The 15,975-nt window shown below is 44.8% G+C and overlaps 1 protein-coding gene across 6 annotated transcripts in view; it reads right to left on the minus strand.

Annotated features, from left to right (window-relative positions):
* The window catches only part of shank1 (SH3 and multiple ankyrin repeat domains 1), an 87,035-nt gene that overhangs the window by 56,899 nt on the left and 14,161 nt on the right, over positions 1 to 15,975 (minus strand). For 4 of the 6 annotated variants that reach the window (XM_034219639.1, XM_034219637.1, XM_034219636.1 and 1 more), the window contains exon 2: positions 2,578 to 3,135. In XM_034219639.1, coding sequence (XP_034075530.1) covers positions 2,578 to 3,084 — 507 coding nt within the window. In that variant the 5' untranslated portion in view covers positions 3,085 to 3,135. Of the gene's footprint in view, positions 1 to 2,577; positions 3,136 to 15,975 lie in introns of those variants that run through there. The other 2 variants (XM_034219635.1, XM_034219634.1) reach the window with 1 other exon arrangement.

The raw sequence follows: 15,975 nt of genomic DNA on the forward strand, positions 1-15,975 counted from the left end.
TAGGTGAGGGTAGGAACGAAAATGGCCCGGTAGACAGAGAGCTTTGCCTTCTGGCTCAGCTCCCTTTTCGTCACAACGGTGCGGTAAAGCGACTGCAGTACCGCTCCCGCTGCTCCGATTCTCCGGCCCATCTCACGCTCCATTGTTCCCTCACTCGAGAACAAGACCCCGAGATACTTGAACTCCTTCACTTGGGGTAAGGACTCATTCCCTACTTGAAGTGGACAGTCCATCGGTTTCCTGCTGAGAACCATGGCCTCAGATTTGGAGGTACCATTTTCAGGCGATTTGTAATCTGTTCTAGAAAAATGATGTGATTTTGGATATTTGTGGAGTTAGGTGGTCCGCGACTGTTTTTTATTGGTTAAGTGGTCCTTGGTATGAAAAAGTTTGAGAAACACTGCTCTAGCCGCACAATTTTTTGGTGCTTGAAACTAACCGGATTCCGGAGCTAAGGCTGCTCCGCTGCGGTGTGAACAGGAAAACCCGGTGCTTTTCAAGCTCCAGCTCCGAACCGGCCTTGAAACACCGTTGGTGTGAATGAGGTATTTCTGAGGTTTTGAGCATGAGTGAGCATTCTACTCACAAGCAATCCAATCCCATTTATCCATCTTCTTGCAATTAAACTTTGATGCCGATTTGTTAGAATAAATAGAAAGTGGTGAATTATTTATAGCTGGGTTTAAAAGAAAACACAAGCACACTAGTGTATCCATACACACCCACTGCTGAAAACACCCATGCACCGATCAATAATAAATCACACAGCAGCAAGAGGGTGGAATAAGCGTTGAGCGAGGCCTTTAAAGTGCACTGGGTTGGTAAATATAATATACACAAATACATTTACTTAATTTTACAGATAGATGGGGACAGATTACAGAAGCCTAGATGGCTTTAATGAAATGAGGCAAGAGAACCGAGCGCTAATGTGTGAGTAAAGCAGCCTTCTGTTTGTTGAACACAATGGCAGTCTGGTTCTGCTTTGTTCTGGCAATGATCAAAGATCCACTCTCTCCTCTATCCTCCCTTTTCCTGCTCTTCATACTTTCTTTGTATCTCTTTTGCACAAAAATCACACACTGGGATGCAGAATCATTCCTTTGCATCCCCTGCCATCCATACCTCCATTATCATTACAAGGAATTACTACTGACCATTCATTTGAACATATCACAAATACATTTTTCAAGAGTGGGAGAATAGCGTAGTGCACATGGATGCCGCTGCTATCCACCCCGCAAAGCTGATTTAGACACACTTCTGATGGAAGCGTTCACACTGATATGATGTAAGAACCCAACTGGGAAATGAAGAGCAATGTAGGATAAATCTCTCATGATTCTGGACAGCTCTCTTTAAGCCAGAAAAAGGCTTATAGCAGCTGTATGGCAACATTTAAAAGCTCTTTCTCAACACAAAGCCAGAGGCATCCCTTCTGTTAGACACCGCTCTCCACTTCAATTCCCCCCTGTTTGACTCCCTCGAAATCCTTTCTGGCTTGTAGTGTTTTTAAAATCAAATTCTAGCCCACATATTCTCATCGTGACTGCTCTTGTATGAGGTTTGGCTCTGTCTCTCTGGAGGTGGGTCACCTTGGAAAGTCTCTCTCACCCTCTCAGATCACTCACTTTGCTGACGAGCATTTGCCCTTCTCTCAGTGAACTGCTGGCGGTGCAGGGGAAAAAGTAAGCAATAGAAAAAGGGGAGATCTGTGTAATATCCTCAAAGTCTTGCAGTGTTTTTTTAGCACATTTTTTTTTGCACACTTTGACTGAATTAACCTACACTCATGGTTAGCTTGGAAATGATGGGCCTTAGGGCACAGACACATGGCTCCTTGATGACCTAACATAACTCTTCAAAGTACCAGAGCCCACACTTCATAATTCATGATAAACACACACTCCTATTGCAAGTTTTATGAATACATCCTTTCTGAAACAGGCCCATGATCACTTAGGCACACCATTTATATTGAAGGAAAAGTTCAAAGCTACTTTTGGGTCAAACTTGTACTTTCTTCCAAGAGACAGGAAGATGGACACTATTCACATATCACAGCCAGCAGCAAGATAGCTAAGACAAGCACAAAGACTGCAGGACATTGGGAACAGCTAGATTGGCTCTGAAGTCATGCACAGAGCACCCCCATAAAACAGCTGTGTTGTTTTGGTAAAGATTAAACAGACAGAATACAACATGTTAGTGAGCGTTAGAGGTGCTGGCAGGTGTATTCTGTTACCATTGGACAGAGCTTGTACCTCTGTTAGCACTCTTTGTCCTCATCTTAGCTAACATGGGGTGGGTTTGCTTTGGCCTTTTAATCTAGTCATCTTCTCAACAGTATTATGTTATATCTTATTTTATATACCTTGTCATATTGTTTTACAGTACAATATATTATAGTATAACATACTATTATAGTACCTATCCAGGGACGTTAGAGGCTGTTATTTCCTACGTGGTGAAATTGATAAACATAACTGGTGTATTGATGACGACTGTGAAAAGGTGTGAACATAGATAGTTGCCATGAAGTTGACAGATGTGTGGGAGTGTGGGGACAGCACTGACCGTTTGCTTTATGTCTGGGATGCCAATGCGGAACACCATCATAGCAATGTGGGTGTCTTCAGATGGAAGGGAGCCGGTGCTGCGCTCCTTCAGCCTCCTCTGCTGCGGCGGCTGCTGCGGCGGAACGTGATTGGCTGGCGGTTGGTGCGTGGGACCCGGATTGGACGAGTAGGGGTTTGCGGTGTGTCCAGGGTTCCCTGTCCGGACCTGTCTGTCCCCCGTGGGTCGTCCGGCCACTTTACCTGACTGCCTGTGTCCCTCAGCCCTGCCTACCCTCGACACGCCGCCTCGCCTGACCTCCTCCACCACCTCCTCTTCATAGTCTTCCTCTTCCCCCTCGCCATTCTCCTCCTCCTGGTCCTCCTCACGCTCCTCTTCCTCTATTTCCTCCTCCTCTTCCTCCTCCTCCTCTTCCTCGTTCTCTGCCCCTGGATAGAGATGTCGATTGTTTCCCAGCATCCTTTGGTGCTCCTCGTCGCTGGACAGGGGGCTGAACGGCATCGTCATGGCGACAGAGAGGGCGGCACAAGTGGCAACATCATCACTCCCAGAGAGACACTGCAATGTGAGGATGAAAGAGAAGACATGAATAAATCAGAGACAAAGAAGAACTGCAGAAGTTTGTAAGTTTCCTCCCCGGCTGTATCCAGGCCTCCGAACCGCATCAGTCCAACAAACTCTGGGCTCTATGGGAACAGACTGCTGCAGTTACAGACATGCAGTACTTCTAACCCTCACCGCATGATGACATACTATTCACACCTCATGTATAAATGATCCCACTTGTGCGGTTCATTTTCAGCTTTCAGACACTTGTTAGACACTCAGACATCCTGCCTGTGCTGTAACGCCAAGATGATTGAAGCCTCAGATGCTTCCTGACGCATGAAACATGTCAGTTTTTCACTCTGAGCAGTTGTACTATGGCGTTAGTATTATAATATAGTGCAATATGGTCATACATAGTGACACATATTAGTTAACTGAGCTATTTAACACAGAAAAAAAAGGCCCTATCCAAATCAAAACCTTGAAAATGTAGAGAGACCCATTGATACACATGCACTGATCCCATTGTATATCTCTATTTTTGTATGACCAAAATGTAGGGCGATAACTGGATTGTCATGACATTTGGTATGGTTATTTGATGCACCTAGAGGAGGAATTGCTGTGTTTTGGCCTTGTTTTTGACCTACCTTGTGTTACCACTTTTACACAAGCAATACCAAAGTCTATTAGACAAAGATTGTTCAGGGCTGTTATTGAGCACATTGATATATCGTATCATAAAATACGATTTGAATGTTGCCATTACCTTTCTTCTAAAGCTTCCATCAGTAGAAACTTAGCCAAGCAAACAAGGGTTGCACTTTATGTCCAGCATATTGTATTTTTTCTGTATTTCTTGTTACACTATAGCTGCTGAGACCAATCAACATCTGTAGAAATCGAAATACCCAACAGTGTTTCCTTCAAGCAAAGGTACTTTACAAAGCCATCAATATGCTTAGTGAACTAATTAATTGTTCTAACTCTATACAGCAGACTGCTTGTCAATGCACGTCTTCTATACAGACAGCAGCTCTTCATGCGATAAACTATGCACTCTTTTGCTCCAGCCATCACCCATGAGAGAGCCGAGGAGCCACTTCAGAGCATCAGTGATGCAGCGCTGTACTCAAGTGCAAGCTGAGCAAGTTAACAGATCTGTCCCTGGTGGCTCCTGGTTGGCTTTGAACACTGTTTCAGGATGTTCAGCACCACTACATTCTGGACAGCTTCACACCGAACCAAACAGCAGAATGACAAATGGCAGGGACAAACAGCGGATACATTGAACAACAGAGGAGTGACCGAGTAGAAGAGTCAGCTGTGGAAATACCAAACACATGTATCATACATTGGTTAAGCTAAAGTACAAGGTATTTAGGTATTTTCTACTTTACTTGCTATTTGTGTATGTAGTGTTAATTCACTACATTCAAGACAGAAATATAGTACTTTTAAAAGAATGACCATTGCACTAGTAATCTGAAAAAAAAAAAAAAAAAATCTTGCTCGGGATGAATACCAAGTACAAGATAATGAGGGTGTTTTAAATTGTAAATGGAGCTCGTGTTTGTGGCGAGGCACGAAAAGTGTTAGACACAAATGTCAAGACTTTCCTCGTGGGACGCTGAGCTAAAACTACCAGCTGTCCAGATCGACAAGGAACAGGAAGGAAGAATAAAAGAAGAAGAAGGGCTACAACACAATGTAACAGAAAAAAGAGACAATAGGATTTTGGCAAAGAATCTGACTTTCATGTCCTCACAACTCATTTGATTTGGAAGATAAAAGCGTGGCAGTAGCGGGAGATTTTTTCTACAATGATATTTTCTTCAAGAATTTCCTTGATTTAGGTATCACTTATTTGCTGCCAGTGGATCACTCTCTACCTACTGCAGTCTGTGCCATTTACAGGCAATACAGAAAGAAAATGTACTTGATCTAGCAAGAATATAAAGCTTTTGAAACTTGACATTTCTTCAGTTTGGAAGCTAAATGTGTGCTTTCTGTTTCAGTGTCTCTTTACTTCTCACACAACTCACACACTGAGTTCATGAGCGGCCGTTGAATCTGGGAGCATTTCAGCCTCTAAAGCTTGTTAGCAACAAAAGTTCTGTTAACAGTCATGAAGAAAGAGTGAGAAGCCAGATGATTATGAAGCAACATTTAGAAAATGAACAGGAACAACATTTAGATTGTATAAACCAAGCAAGGACAAATAAAGGATCATGATTATCACGTTGTGTCTTATTATCTCATTCTATGTTTTGCATGTCAAATCTTAATATTGGGAGTGAATCGTAACTACAGCCATACGATAAAGGGAGTGGAGCAAATAGAGTCTAAAATGCATGAAGGAAAGTCAATAAAAATACAATACTTGAGCTTGGGGTGTTTTTATAAAGTTGCTACAGCTAGATGAATTGCAAGCTTCAGAAAGGTTATCAAACCTCTTTCAAATGTTACACAAAGTTAATGATGCTTATATAAATCTGTTTCTGACCATTTAGAGGAGTGCTGGAGATATAGAAGAAAAGTGAATATGTTAAAGCAAACGTAAACTATACAACAAGGGAGGAGAAGAGGAGTCAAAAACCAAATTGTTTGAGGGAATTGATGAGTGAAAGAGACAAGGGCACAGAGACAGAGAAGGAGCGAGATAGAGAAAAAAGCAACGTTGGTATAGTCCTGTCAGAAAGCTGACCAACCGGAAAGACATACCAAAGGCAGATAGGATAATAAAGGGAAGTGAACAATTCATATTTTTGCATATTGCTGAGTAATCAAAGATAGGAGAAGCTAACGAGGAAGGAGAGGGGAGAGGACGAAAGGGGAAGCAGTCGGGGGGGGGGGGGGGGGTCAGATGGAGACAAGACGAGAAGGAGGGAATAAAACGAGAGAAAAAGAAAGAAAGGCAATTAAAAATGTGCTTTAACACATGGGAGGAAAAGCACATAACATACAATGCCATGCTAAATGCTAACACGTGTCTCATTTTATCATTAGAAGTGATCACAAATGATATATTGTTGGAATGTCATTAGTTTTGCAGGATTTTGTTCTTAAACAAATACAACAATGTGACCTAATGCTGGCATTAGAGATAAGGTCCCCAAAGTTATCCAAGGAAATCCTTAAGGGAGGGCTTAATGAATGTGTGTACCAAGTTTCCTGGCAATACATCTGTCACGATCACAGGTACAGATCAGAACCCAATAGCACGACTCAGATACAACCAGTGTATAGCAATGTTCAGTTTATTCAGGTCAGAGACAGGCAGGGTCAAAACCAGTAAATCCGTCAGACAGGCAACCAAAACCAGACAGGGAGCAGGCAGGAACTCGAGATCCGTAAACAGGCAGGCAGGGATAAAAAACCGGGCAGGACAAAAATCTAGGCTAGAATACAACACTCACTGGAGAGCTTGGCGGAAACGACAAGACAATCTGGCAAAGGACAATTGATAGTGAGGTGGTATAAATACTGTGGAGTGATGAGGGAATGAGTAACAGGTGAGGGGAAGGGCTGGGGAGACCAGCTGAGGGAAGTGAGCTGATTACAAGGGCCTGGAGGAAGGCGGGATCTGAAATGACAGGAGAGTTTAGTTGAGCCACCAAACAAACAATAATAGAAGTGTCTAACTTGTGACAGAACCCCCCCCTCTATGGACGGCTCCTGACGTCCCACGTGGTTGATCGGGATGAGCCTGGTGAAAGTCAGTAATGAGAGATGGGTCAAAGATACTGCGAGCAGGCACCCATGAACGTTCTTCAGGGCCATAACCCTCCCAGTGTACCAGGTACTGCAACCCTCTACCACGTCGCCGGGACTTGATGAGGCGACGGACAGTGTAAACAGTCTCCCCGTCGATAGTCCGGGGTGGTGGTGGGGGTCTAGAGGGGGGCTGAAGAGGGCTCACATTAACTGGTTTGATCTTGGACACATGGAAGGTAGGATGAATCCTCATAGAAGGGGGCAGACGCAGGCGGACAGCTGCAGGATTGATGACCCTAGCTATGGGAAATGGGCCTACAAAACAGGGAGACAACTTCTTTGACTCAACTCTGAGAGGGAGATCCCGTGTGGAGAGCCAGACACGTTGCCCTGGGGAGTACTGTGGAGCTGGCTTGCGACGGCGATTGGCGGTCCGTTGATAACGGTTGGAAGAGCGCAGGAGCGTGCCTTTAACCACATGCGTCGACATCGGCTTACAAACGCCTGTGCAAATGGGACGCTGGCCTCACGTTCCTGTGCCGGGAAAAGGGGTGGCTGGTATCCGCGGGAGCATTGGAATGGAGAAAGACCAGTAGCAGAACTAGGAAGGGTGTTGTGGGCATACTCAACCCATAGAAGCTGCCTCGACCAGGAGGAGGGAGTGGAGGAGGCTAGACAGCATAAGGCAGTCTCCATCTCCTGGTTCATTCGCTCTGCTTGACCATTGGACTGGGGATGAAATCCGGACGAGAGACTGACACTGGCTCCCAGCAGCCTGCAAAACTCGGACCAAAAACGAGAAGTAAATTGTGGTCCCCGATCAGAGACAACGTCACTGGGGAGACCATGCAGCCTGAACACATGTTGTAGCATGATTTCAGCCGTTTCCTTGGCAGTAGGTAATTTGGTTAATGGAATAAGCAGAGCAGACTTGGAAAACCGGTCTATGACTGTGAGTATGACTGTGTTACCGTCTGAGGGTGGTAGTCCAGTGACAAAATCCAAGGAGATGTGGGACCAGGGACGATGAGGGATAGGCAAGGGATGAAGAAGACCGGAGGGAGCTTGGCGTGAAGTCTTATTTTGGGAGCAGACTAGGCAAGCAGCAATGAATTCCTTGGTATCCTTCTCCATGGAAGACCACCAAAATCGCTGTCGAATCAGGGCTAGGGACCGTCTCACTCCTGAGTGACAAGCCAGGCGAGAGTTATGACCCCACTGGAGAACCTGGGTACGGAGAGTGTCAGGAACAAACAGATGGTTAACAGGACAGGCACTTGGGGCTGGATGTTCAGCATGAGAGCGCTTGACCTTATCCTCTACCTCCCAGGTCACCAGACCAATGACACATGTAGAAGCGATGATATTCTCAGTATGAGATGGAGAGCTCTCTGGCTGGAACTGGCAAGACAGGGCGTCAGGTTTGATGTTCTTAGAACCAGGTCTGTATGAAAGAGAAAAATCAAAGCGTGTGAAAAACAGAGCCCACCTGGCTTGACGAGAGTTCAGCCGCTTAGCTGAACGGATGTACTCCAAATTTTTGTGGTCAGTCCAGACCACAAAAGGCTGCTCTGCTCCCTCCAACCAGTGTCTCCATTCTTCCAGGGCAAGTTTCACTGCCAACAGTTCTCGATTTCCAATGTCATAATTCCTTTCCGCTGGGGACAGCTTTCGAGAGAAGAAGGCAAACGGGTGCATCTTCTGATCCTCGACCGACCGTTGAGAAAGAACTGCCCCAACTCCAGTGTCCGACGCATCTACCTCTACAGTAAACTGCCGAGTAGAATCTGGAAAAATCTAAATAGGAGCAGAGGTGAAGCGTGACTTTAACTCACCAAAAGCCCCTTCGGCCACCGAGGACCACCGGGAGGGAATGTTCTGAGAGGTGAGAGCTGTGAGAGGAGCGGCCACCAAACTGTAGTTTCGGATAAACCTCCGGTAGAAGTTGGCAAAACCCAGAAAGCGTTGGAGCTCCTTGCGTGTTGAAGGGCGTGGCCAGTCAGTCACCGCCTTGGTCTTTTCAGGATCCATTTTAATGTTTCCGGTGGAGACCACAAATCCCAGGAACGGGACTTCTGTGGTGTGGAACACACACTTCTCGGCCTTGACAAAGAGGTGGTTCTCCAAGAGCCTCTGGAGGACTAGGCGAACATGGACCACATGCTCCTGTTTTGACTTGGAAAAAATCAAAATGTCATCCAGGTATACAAAAACACAGATATTGAGAAGATCCCGCAGAACATCATTCACCAACCCCTGGAAGACTGCAGGTGCATTGGTGAGTCCAAAAGGCATGACTAAATACTCATAATGTCCACTAGGAGTGTTAAATCCCGTCTTCCACTCGTCCCCCTCCCTGATTCTCACCAAATGGTACGCGTTACGTAGGTCCAGCTTGATAAAAATAGTAGCGCCTTGTAACAGTTCAAATGCAGAGGAAACAAGTGGAAGGGGGTACCTGTTCTTGACAGTGATGTTATTGAGTCCTCTGTAGTGAATGCATGGGCGCAGAGTCTTATCCTTCTTACCCACGAAGAAAAAACCTGCACCAGCAGGAGATGATGAAGGCCGGATAAGCCCTGCATCCAAAGAGTCATTGATATACTTCTCCATTGACTTAGTTTCAGGAGCCGATAAAGAAAAAAGTCGACCTCTAGGAGGAGAAGTACCAGGTAACAGGTCAATAGGACAGTCATTAGCACGATGAGGCGGGAGTGAGGTGGCCCGAACCTTGTTAAAGGCCTCTTTAAGGTCCCAGTAATCCTTGGGAACACCGGAAAGGTCTTGACACTCAGAGATAATCGGCTGACTGGAATCAATTGAGGAACTAGATCTTAAGCAGACAGCATGACAATGAGCACTCCACTCTCTAATAGTCCCTGAAGCCCAATCTATATGAGGATTATGCCTCCTTAACCAAGGAAACCCCAAAATGACAGGCTGATGTGGTGCATGGATAAGGTGAAAAGAGAGTGTTTCGCTGTGATTACCTGACATGCTCATTTGAACTGGAGTTGAACGGTGTGTCACTCTGCAGAAAAGACGACCATCTAGAGCTGTAGCATTGATGGGCTTCTCCAAAACCTCCCGACCAAGTCCCATCTGAAAGGCCAGTGTTATATCCAAAAGACTGGCATCAGCACCAGAGTCAATAAGAACAGCCACAGTGTGCATTTTCCCCAAGCAGCTCAGCTGAGCATGGGTTAGGGGTCGAGAGGGCATTTCTAAATTCATAATTCGGCTCACCAGCGCCCTCTGGATGACTGGTGAGCCCTGCCTTTTACAGGACAAGAGAAGGAAAGATGACCCTCCTGGCCGCAGTAAAGACAGCAGTTGTCCCGCAGGCGGCGCTGTCGTTCTGCCTCGGAGAGCCGGGTCCGCCCCAGCTGCATTGGTTCAGAAGAGTTAGAAAATCCTCCTCTCACCTGTTCAGTAGCATGCGCTGGCGGGGGAGGCGGAGCCTGAGGGGCGACGGAGAAAACCCTCTCTTTCCTCCGCTCCCGCAGACGGCCGTCAATGCGGATGGAGAGAGCCACTAGCTCATCTAAATCAGCAGGAAGGTCCCGAGCTGCCAGTTCGTCTTTAAGGCGATCCGACAGACCGTTGTAGAAGGCATCGAGAAGTGAAGAAGCATTCCAGTTACTCTCGGCGGCTATGGTACGAAACTCGATGGAGTAATCGGACACAGATCTCCCTCCTTGCGCCAGGTTAAACAGTCCCCGAGCGACCTCTCTTCCGGGTGTAGCGTGATCAAAGACTTTACGCAGTTCATCGGAGAATAAGCTTACAGATGAGCAGGCAGAGGATTGTCTCTCCCATTCGGCGGTACCCCAGTCTTTAGCTTTGCCCGTGAGAAGAGAGACAATATACGCCACCCGGGATCTTTCTGTTGGGAAGGCGGAAGGCTGAAGCTCGAAGGCGAGGGAACATTGGACCAGGAATGGTCTGCACGAACCTGGGGCTCCAGAGTAGCGTTCCGGAGGAGGCAGGCGTGCATCCGATGCCGGAGGACTCTGGATTCGAACAGCGGAAGCTGGAGTTAGTTCCGGACTTTGGACCGTAGCAGGAAGGTTCTGAAGATGATCACGGAGATGATCACGGAGATTCACAAAGGTCCGTTCGTGACGAGCGGCCATCTCCTGCATTGCTTCCGCCATGAAGGTAAGCTGCTGCTTGTGGCGTTGTAACACGATATCGTGCGTAGGCGGTTCTGTCGCTGAGTCGGCTGGGTTCATGTTGGCCAGATTGTACTGTCACGATCACAAGTACAGATCAGAACCCAATAGCACGACTCAGATACAACCAGTGTATAGCAATGTTCAGTTTATTCAGGTCAGGGACAGGCAGGGTCAAAACCAGTAAATCCGTCAGACAGGCAACCAAAACCAGACAGGGAGCAGGCAGGAACTCGAGATCCGTAAACAGGCAGGCAGGGATAAAAAACCGGGCAGGACAAAAATCTAGGCTAGAATACAACACTCACTGGAGAGCTTGGCGGAAACGACAAGACAATCTGGCAAAGGACAATTGATAGTGAGGTGGTATAAATACTGTGGAGTGATGAGGGAATGAGTAACAGGTGAGGGGAAGGGCTGGGGAGACCAGGTGAGGGAAGTGAGCTGATTACAAGGGCCTGGAGGAAGGCGGGATCTGAAATGACAGGAGAGTTTAGTTGAGCCACCAAACAAATAATAATAGAAGTGTCTAACTTGTGACAACATCCAATCGTTTATGGTTGAAAAGCAAAAATAAGAATCTGATACTGGTGGTGCTAGACAAAAAAAGAGGGTACATATCCTCTGAGGACACTGAATAACTTTACCAAATGTCATGTCAGTTCTTAAGATGTTTTATTCTGACCTACAAATAGCAAGCAACCTCATTCTAATGCTAAAGGAACAGTTAGACGAATGGGCACACTAATATCTGTCCAACATTTCATGTCAATCCATCCAACAATTGTCTAACTCAGGGGTATCAAACTCAAGGCCCGGGGGCCAAATCCGGCCCGCCACTTCATTTTATGTGGCCCCACAAGAGCTTGCAAAGAATATAATTAGTTTATTATAAGGTTACGTGCCGCTTTACAGGAGCACGTTGCCCATAAACTACATGTCTCACAATGCAACTCATTTTGTGAGATGTGCACTGAAGAGACTTGTAATGATTTGCCCTAGACTTCTGCTTTCAGACGTAGTTAATTATGAAGTTATTACCCTAGATAATAATCCAATGCAGAGGAAATATTGTAAAATAATACATTATTTTATATATGTTATATATATTTATCTATGTATATTTATATAGTCTTAAAGTTACCACCGGCCCTTTGAGTGCAACCATAATTCTAATGTGGCCCGCGATGAAATTGAGTTTGACACCCCTGGTCTAACTATTTTTCAGTCAGAACCAAATTTCAACAACGAACCAACAGACTGACAACTACATCCTTTAGATCCAGAGAAATAAGAAAGATGACACATGGTTTGAGAAAAGAGAGAGTCTGAAAGTGATAGAAAGGAGAGGGAGGATAGAAAAACACTTGAGGGATGTTATGATGAAACAGGGATGAACCAAAAGAACAATGAGAAAGGAACTGAATGTGAGAGGTGGATGTGAATCAGAGGTGTGGACTCACAGGGCTGGATGTTGGAGAGCAGAGAGGAGCAGAAGGCAGAGAGGATGAAGGTGGGGTTGAACCATGATATCACCGCCAACATGTTGGTTGAAGCCGCCAGCAACCAGAGTTAGTATTGCTATTCATTGTATTGAGAAATGGCCTTTTCTTCTAGAATAGACTCTGAAGCCGACCCTCATGGGCTGCTCAAACATGCCCATCCATGAGGACATTTGTTTTATGATAAGGGGCTCATAAAAGCAGGCAGAAGTGTGTTTTAATGCAGGCTATAGATTTGAAGCTATTGAGTCAAACCCACCAACTCCACACATGATCTGCCTTCCAAGCAATTCATTGATTAATAAAGGAAATTAAATGATAATGGGAATAATAGGTTGTTGCAGTTTTTCTTAGTTATCTATTAGGTATAATATATTTTTGAGGATGACATTAGCTATCCTGATAGATTGCACCTGAGAAAATTAGCATGGAGTTAAGAGGCTAAATCCGAACTTTTGAGATAATCACTCATCCTCAATTAAGCTGGAACAGGTCAGGACAAAGGGAAAGATATGAGAGAGAAAGTGATCATCAGTTCCCGAGAGAAAAGTCATGACTCACACATAAAAGACCTTCATAATGCGTGTGTGTGTGTGTGTGTGTGTGTGTGTGTGTGTGTGTGTGTGTGTGTGTGTGTGTGTGTGTGTGTGTGTGTGTGTGTGTGTGTGTGTGTGTGTGTGTGTGTGTGTGTGTGTGAGCTTATGTGTGTCTATCTATATGAGTAATCATCTCTTCCGCTTCATACTGTATCTCGCTGATATAAATCTTTATCTCTCCTTCTATTCTCTATCATTCTCCTTGGAAAGCTGTTTCAGGTCAAATCATTAACACTTAGCTTAGGTTGCAAACATTTTTCTGTATTATTTCTTGTCCAGTAGCAGTGAATTCCTAGAGTCTAGTTATCAGGGTGACAGTCATACAAGATTTAGTGGATTTAAGTGGAAACTATGAGTTTACTGTATTATCGGTATTTCCTACTGTTTTCTAGAGCTGCTAGTAAGCAGGGTTTGTTACCTATGGATAGACCAAGGCTAGCTGGTTACTGGCCACTGCCGGTAGCATTATATCGAACAGGCATGAGAGTGATATTGATCTTCTCATCTACCTTCTTGCAGAGAGACTAAATAAAGCTGACACTTCAGATAGGTAGGTAGGTAGGTCAAACTATTAATGTATCCAAGGTCCTAATCTAAATATGCATGGTAAACTAAACAGAGTATAAAGGTATTTTGGCATTACGATATTTAAAACTTTATTTGTTTTACTAGCATTGTGGTGTTTGAATACCTGCCCCTGCCTTTTCACATTTGCAGTAAATGCATTTGTACTCTCGAAAATATCAATCAGCTTTTATTTATATCTGTTCTGTTGGCAGTGTCACTTTCAATAGTTGTTGTTGTTAAGTCTCAGATTTAAGAGACAGCAGGGTGTTATGGACCCACACAGGGCCGTTTCTTCCTATAGGCGGACTATGCAGATGCATAGGGCCCCCGCAGCCACTAGGGGGCCCCGAAGCTGAAAGTTCAGGTTCAACCTCAATATATTTGGGGAGAATTAAAATGAGCTGTCCTTATTTGTAGACAGCCAAGCCCCCTTCTGTGTTCGGTGAAGCATGATATGCTTAAAAACCAAATGTACATATAAACACAACTAAACTGCAATGATAGCAAAGCTGAGGCATGTGTTTTTGGGGTAATAAAGTCCAAATCATCGTTGTCACCCAATGAGTGACGTCTGAGGAAGATGTAAAATGTAAATTATACATTGTTGAGAAAATGCTGCATCTCTTGCATTTATTGACGTAGAGCAGCCTTATTGTTTACCTTTTTAATATAATTTTTTGTAAATTGCAATTGCTTGGTTTTCGTGAAATTAGCCTGTTTTCCTCTTAAAGTGTAACAGATTGATGCATCTCCACAGATCATCTTAAAGGCTTTGGAATCCCCCCATTGTAGTTAAAAAAAAACTGTAAAAACTAGGGCCCCCAAACAGCATCTTGCATAGGGCCCCCAAAAAGCTAGAAACGGCCCTGGACCCACAGGCTATTCTTAATTGTAATGATGTGTGTTGACATGCTGCTGTGCTGTGTATACAGATAAGTTATGTGTGAATCTTAATTGCCTATTATAAGGTCTTTGGTCATTCATAGATGCTCTTTTGGCTGTACAAATATATTAACTATACATGGTACTCAATGATTTGTTACATCTCTTCCATCAGATCTATTCTGGTGGTAACCCTGACATAAAAGCAAGGACATATTTCCACTTGCTGTTTTGGCCATAGTAAAATATGTTAGGCAACACACTTTTAAAATACAAAATGTTAAGATATTCATGGAGGGGAAGAAGTGAGATGAGCCATTAACCTGTGGCTTAAAGGATGCAAAGCTCACGTCAGAGGGACGTGGCATGTTAAGAAAAACTGTGTGTTGGCAAGGGAACAATGGATTTGATCTATGTTTGTTAACTCAAGACATAGTTGCTAGGTGTAAATGTTATCCAAATAAATCCTGTAGCAGACAAACCCTGCTACCGCAACTGAGCCTTTGCCGTTGTTTGCAGAAGATGATGAGCAGAGGGAAATGGGGTTATGGAGCAACAGTTCTACTTCCACTTCACAAAAGAAGGAAAATGAGGTGACATTGTTGGGTAACTTGCCGGAGTCTTGACCTGGTTTGACTAAGCTTTAATCCCTCTATCTGTATGATGCCATCAAAAGACTAATATCCCACCAGCAGCACAGTGACATTTCACCTCGCTTTCTCTTTTTATCTTTTTCAAATACACATGTATGCGCATGTGCTCTCTCCCTCCCTCTCATCATCTCTCTCACCCTCTCTGATCCACCCTCTCTTTTACAGTATGTAGGGCATTACGTGTATATAGATAGATATTTTCAGTGTCTTGGTCCCCAGGAAATGTCTCTGGGAAACTTCCAAAGAACAGATCGCCCCACTTTCGTGCCAGTAAACTGGAACGGCCAATTTCCTTTCCTCCTTGTTTGACATCTACACACAAGGCAGCACTCCGATGCCCACAATTCAACATACACCTCACCATGAAGCTGTGCATACAGATGGATAAAGGGCAATAATGTTTGTAGACTCGAGCCCTCGGGTCAATTGAGCACATAAGTAATTCATGGGAACTGTACGTCACAGAAAATGTCGATCTAAACTGCAGGGACCCAGGAGGGCTAGAGCAAAGGAGAATGAAGCCACGTGTTCTACGCTTGTTCTGATGTAACTATCCCTCGTGCTGTTAAACTAGGGTGAGCACCAGTGGAGGAATCTGATTTGAGTTTGAGACGAAAGGGCTGGGCAACAGCGTCACTGGTGTTAGAAGCATCTGGTTTCACAGAATTAGGTCCAGGACAACTTTGAAAATGAGACCACCACATTTTGTGTCCCAGAATCCCCTTTCTGTGCACCTTACACTCACCCAACTTATTCA

The sequence above is a fragment of the Gymnodraco acuticeps genome, unplaced genomic scaffold (assembly GCF_902827175.1).
Source record: "Gymnodraco acuticeps unplaced genomic scaffold, fGymAcu1.1, whole genome shotgun sequence".
NCBI lineage: Eukaryota > Metazoa > Chordata > Actinopteri > Perciformes > Bathydraconidae > Gymnodraco > Gymnodraco acuticeps.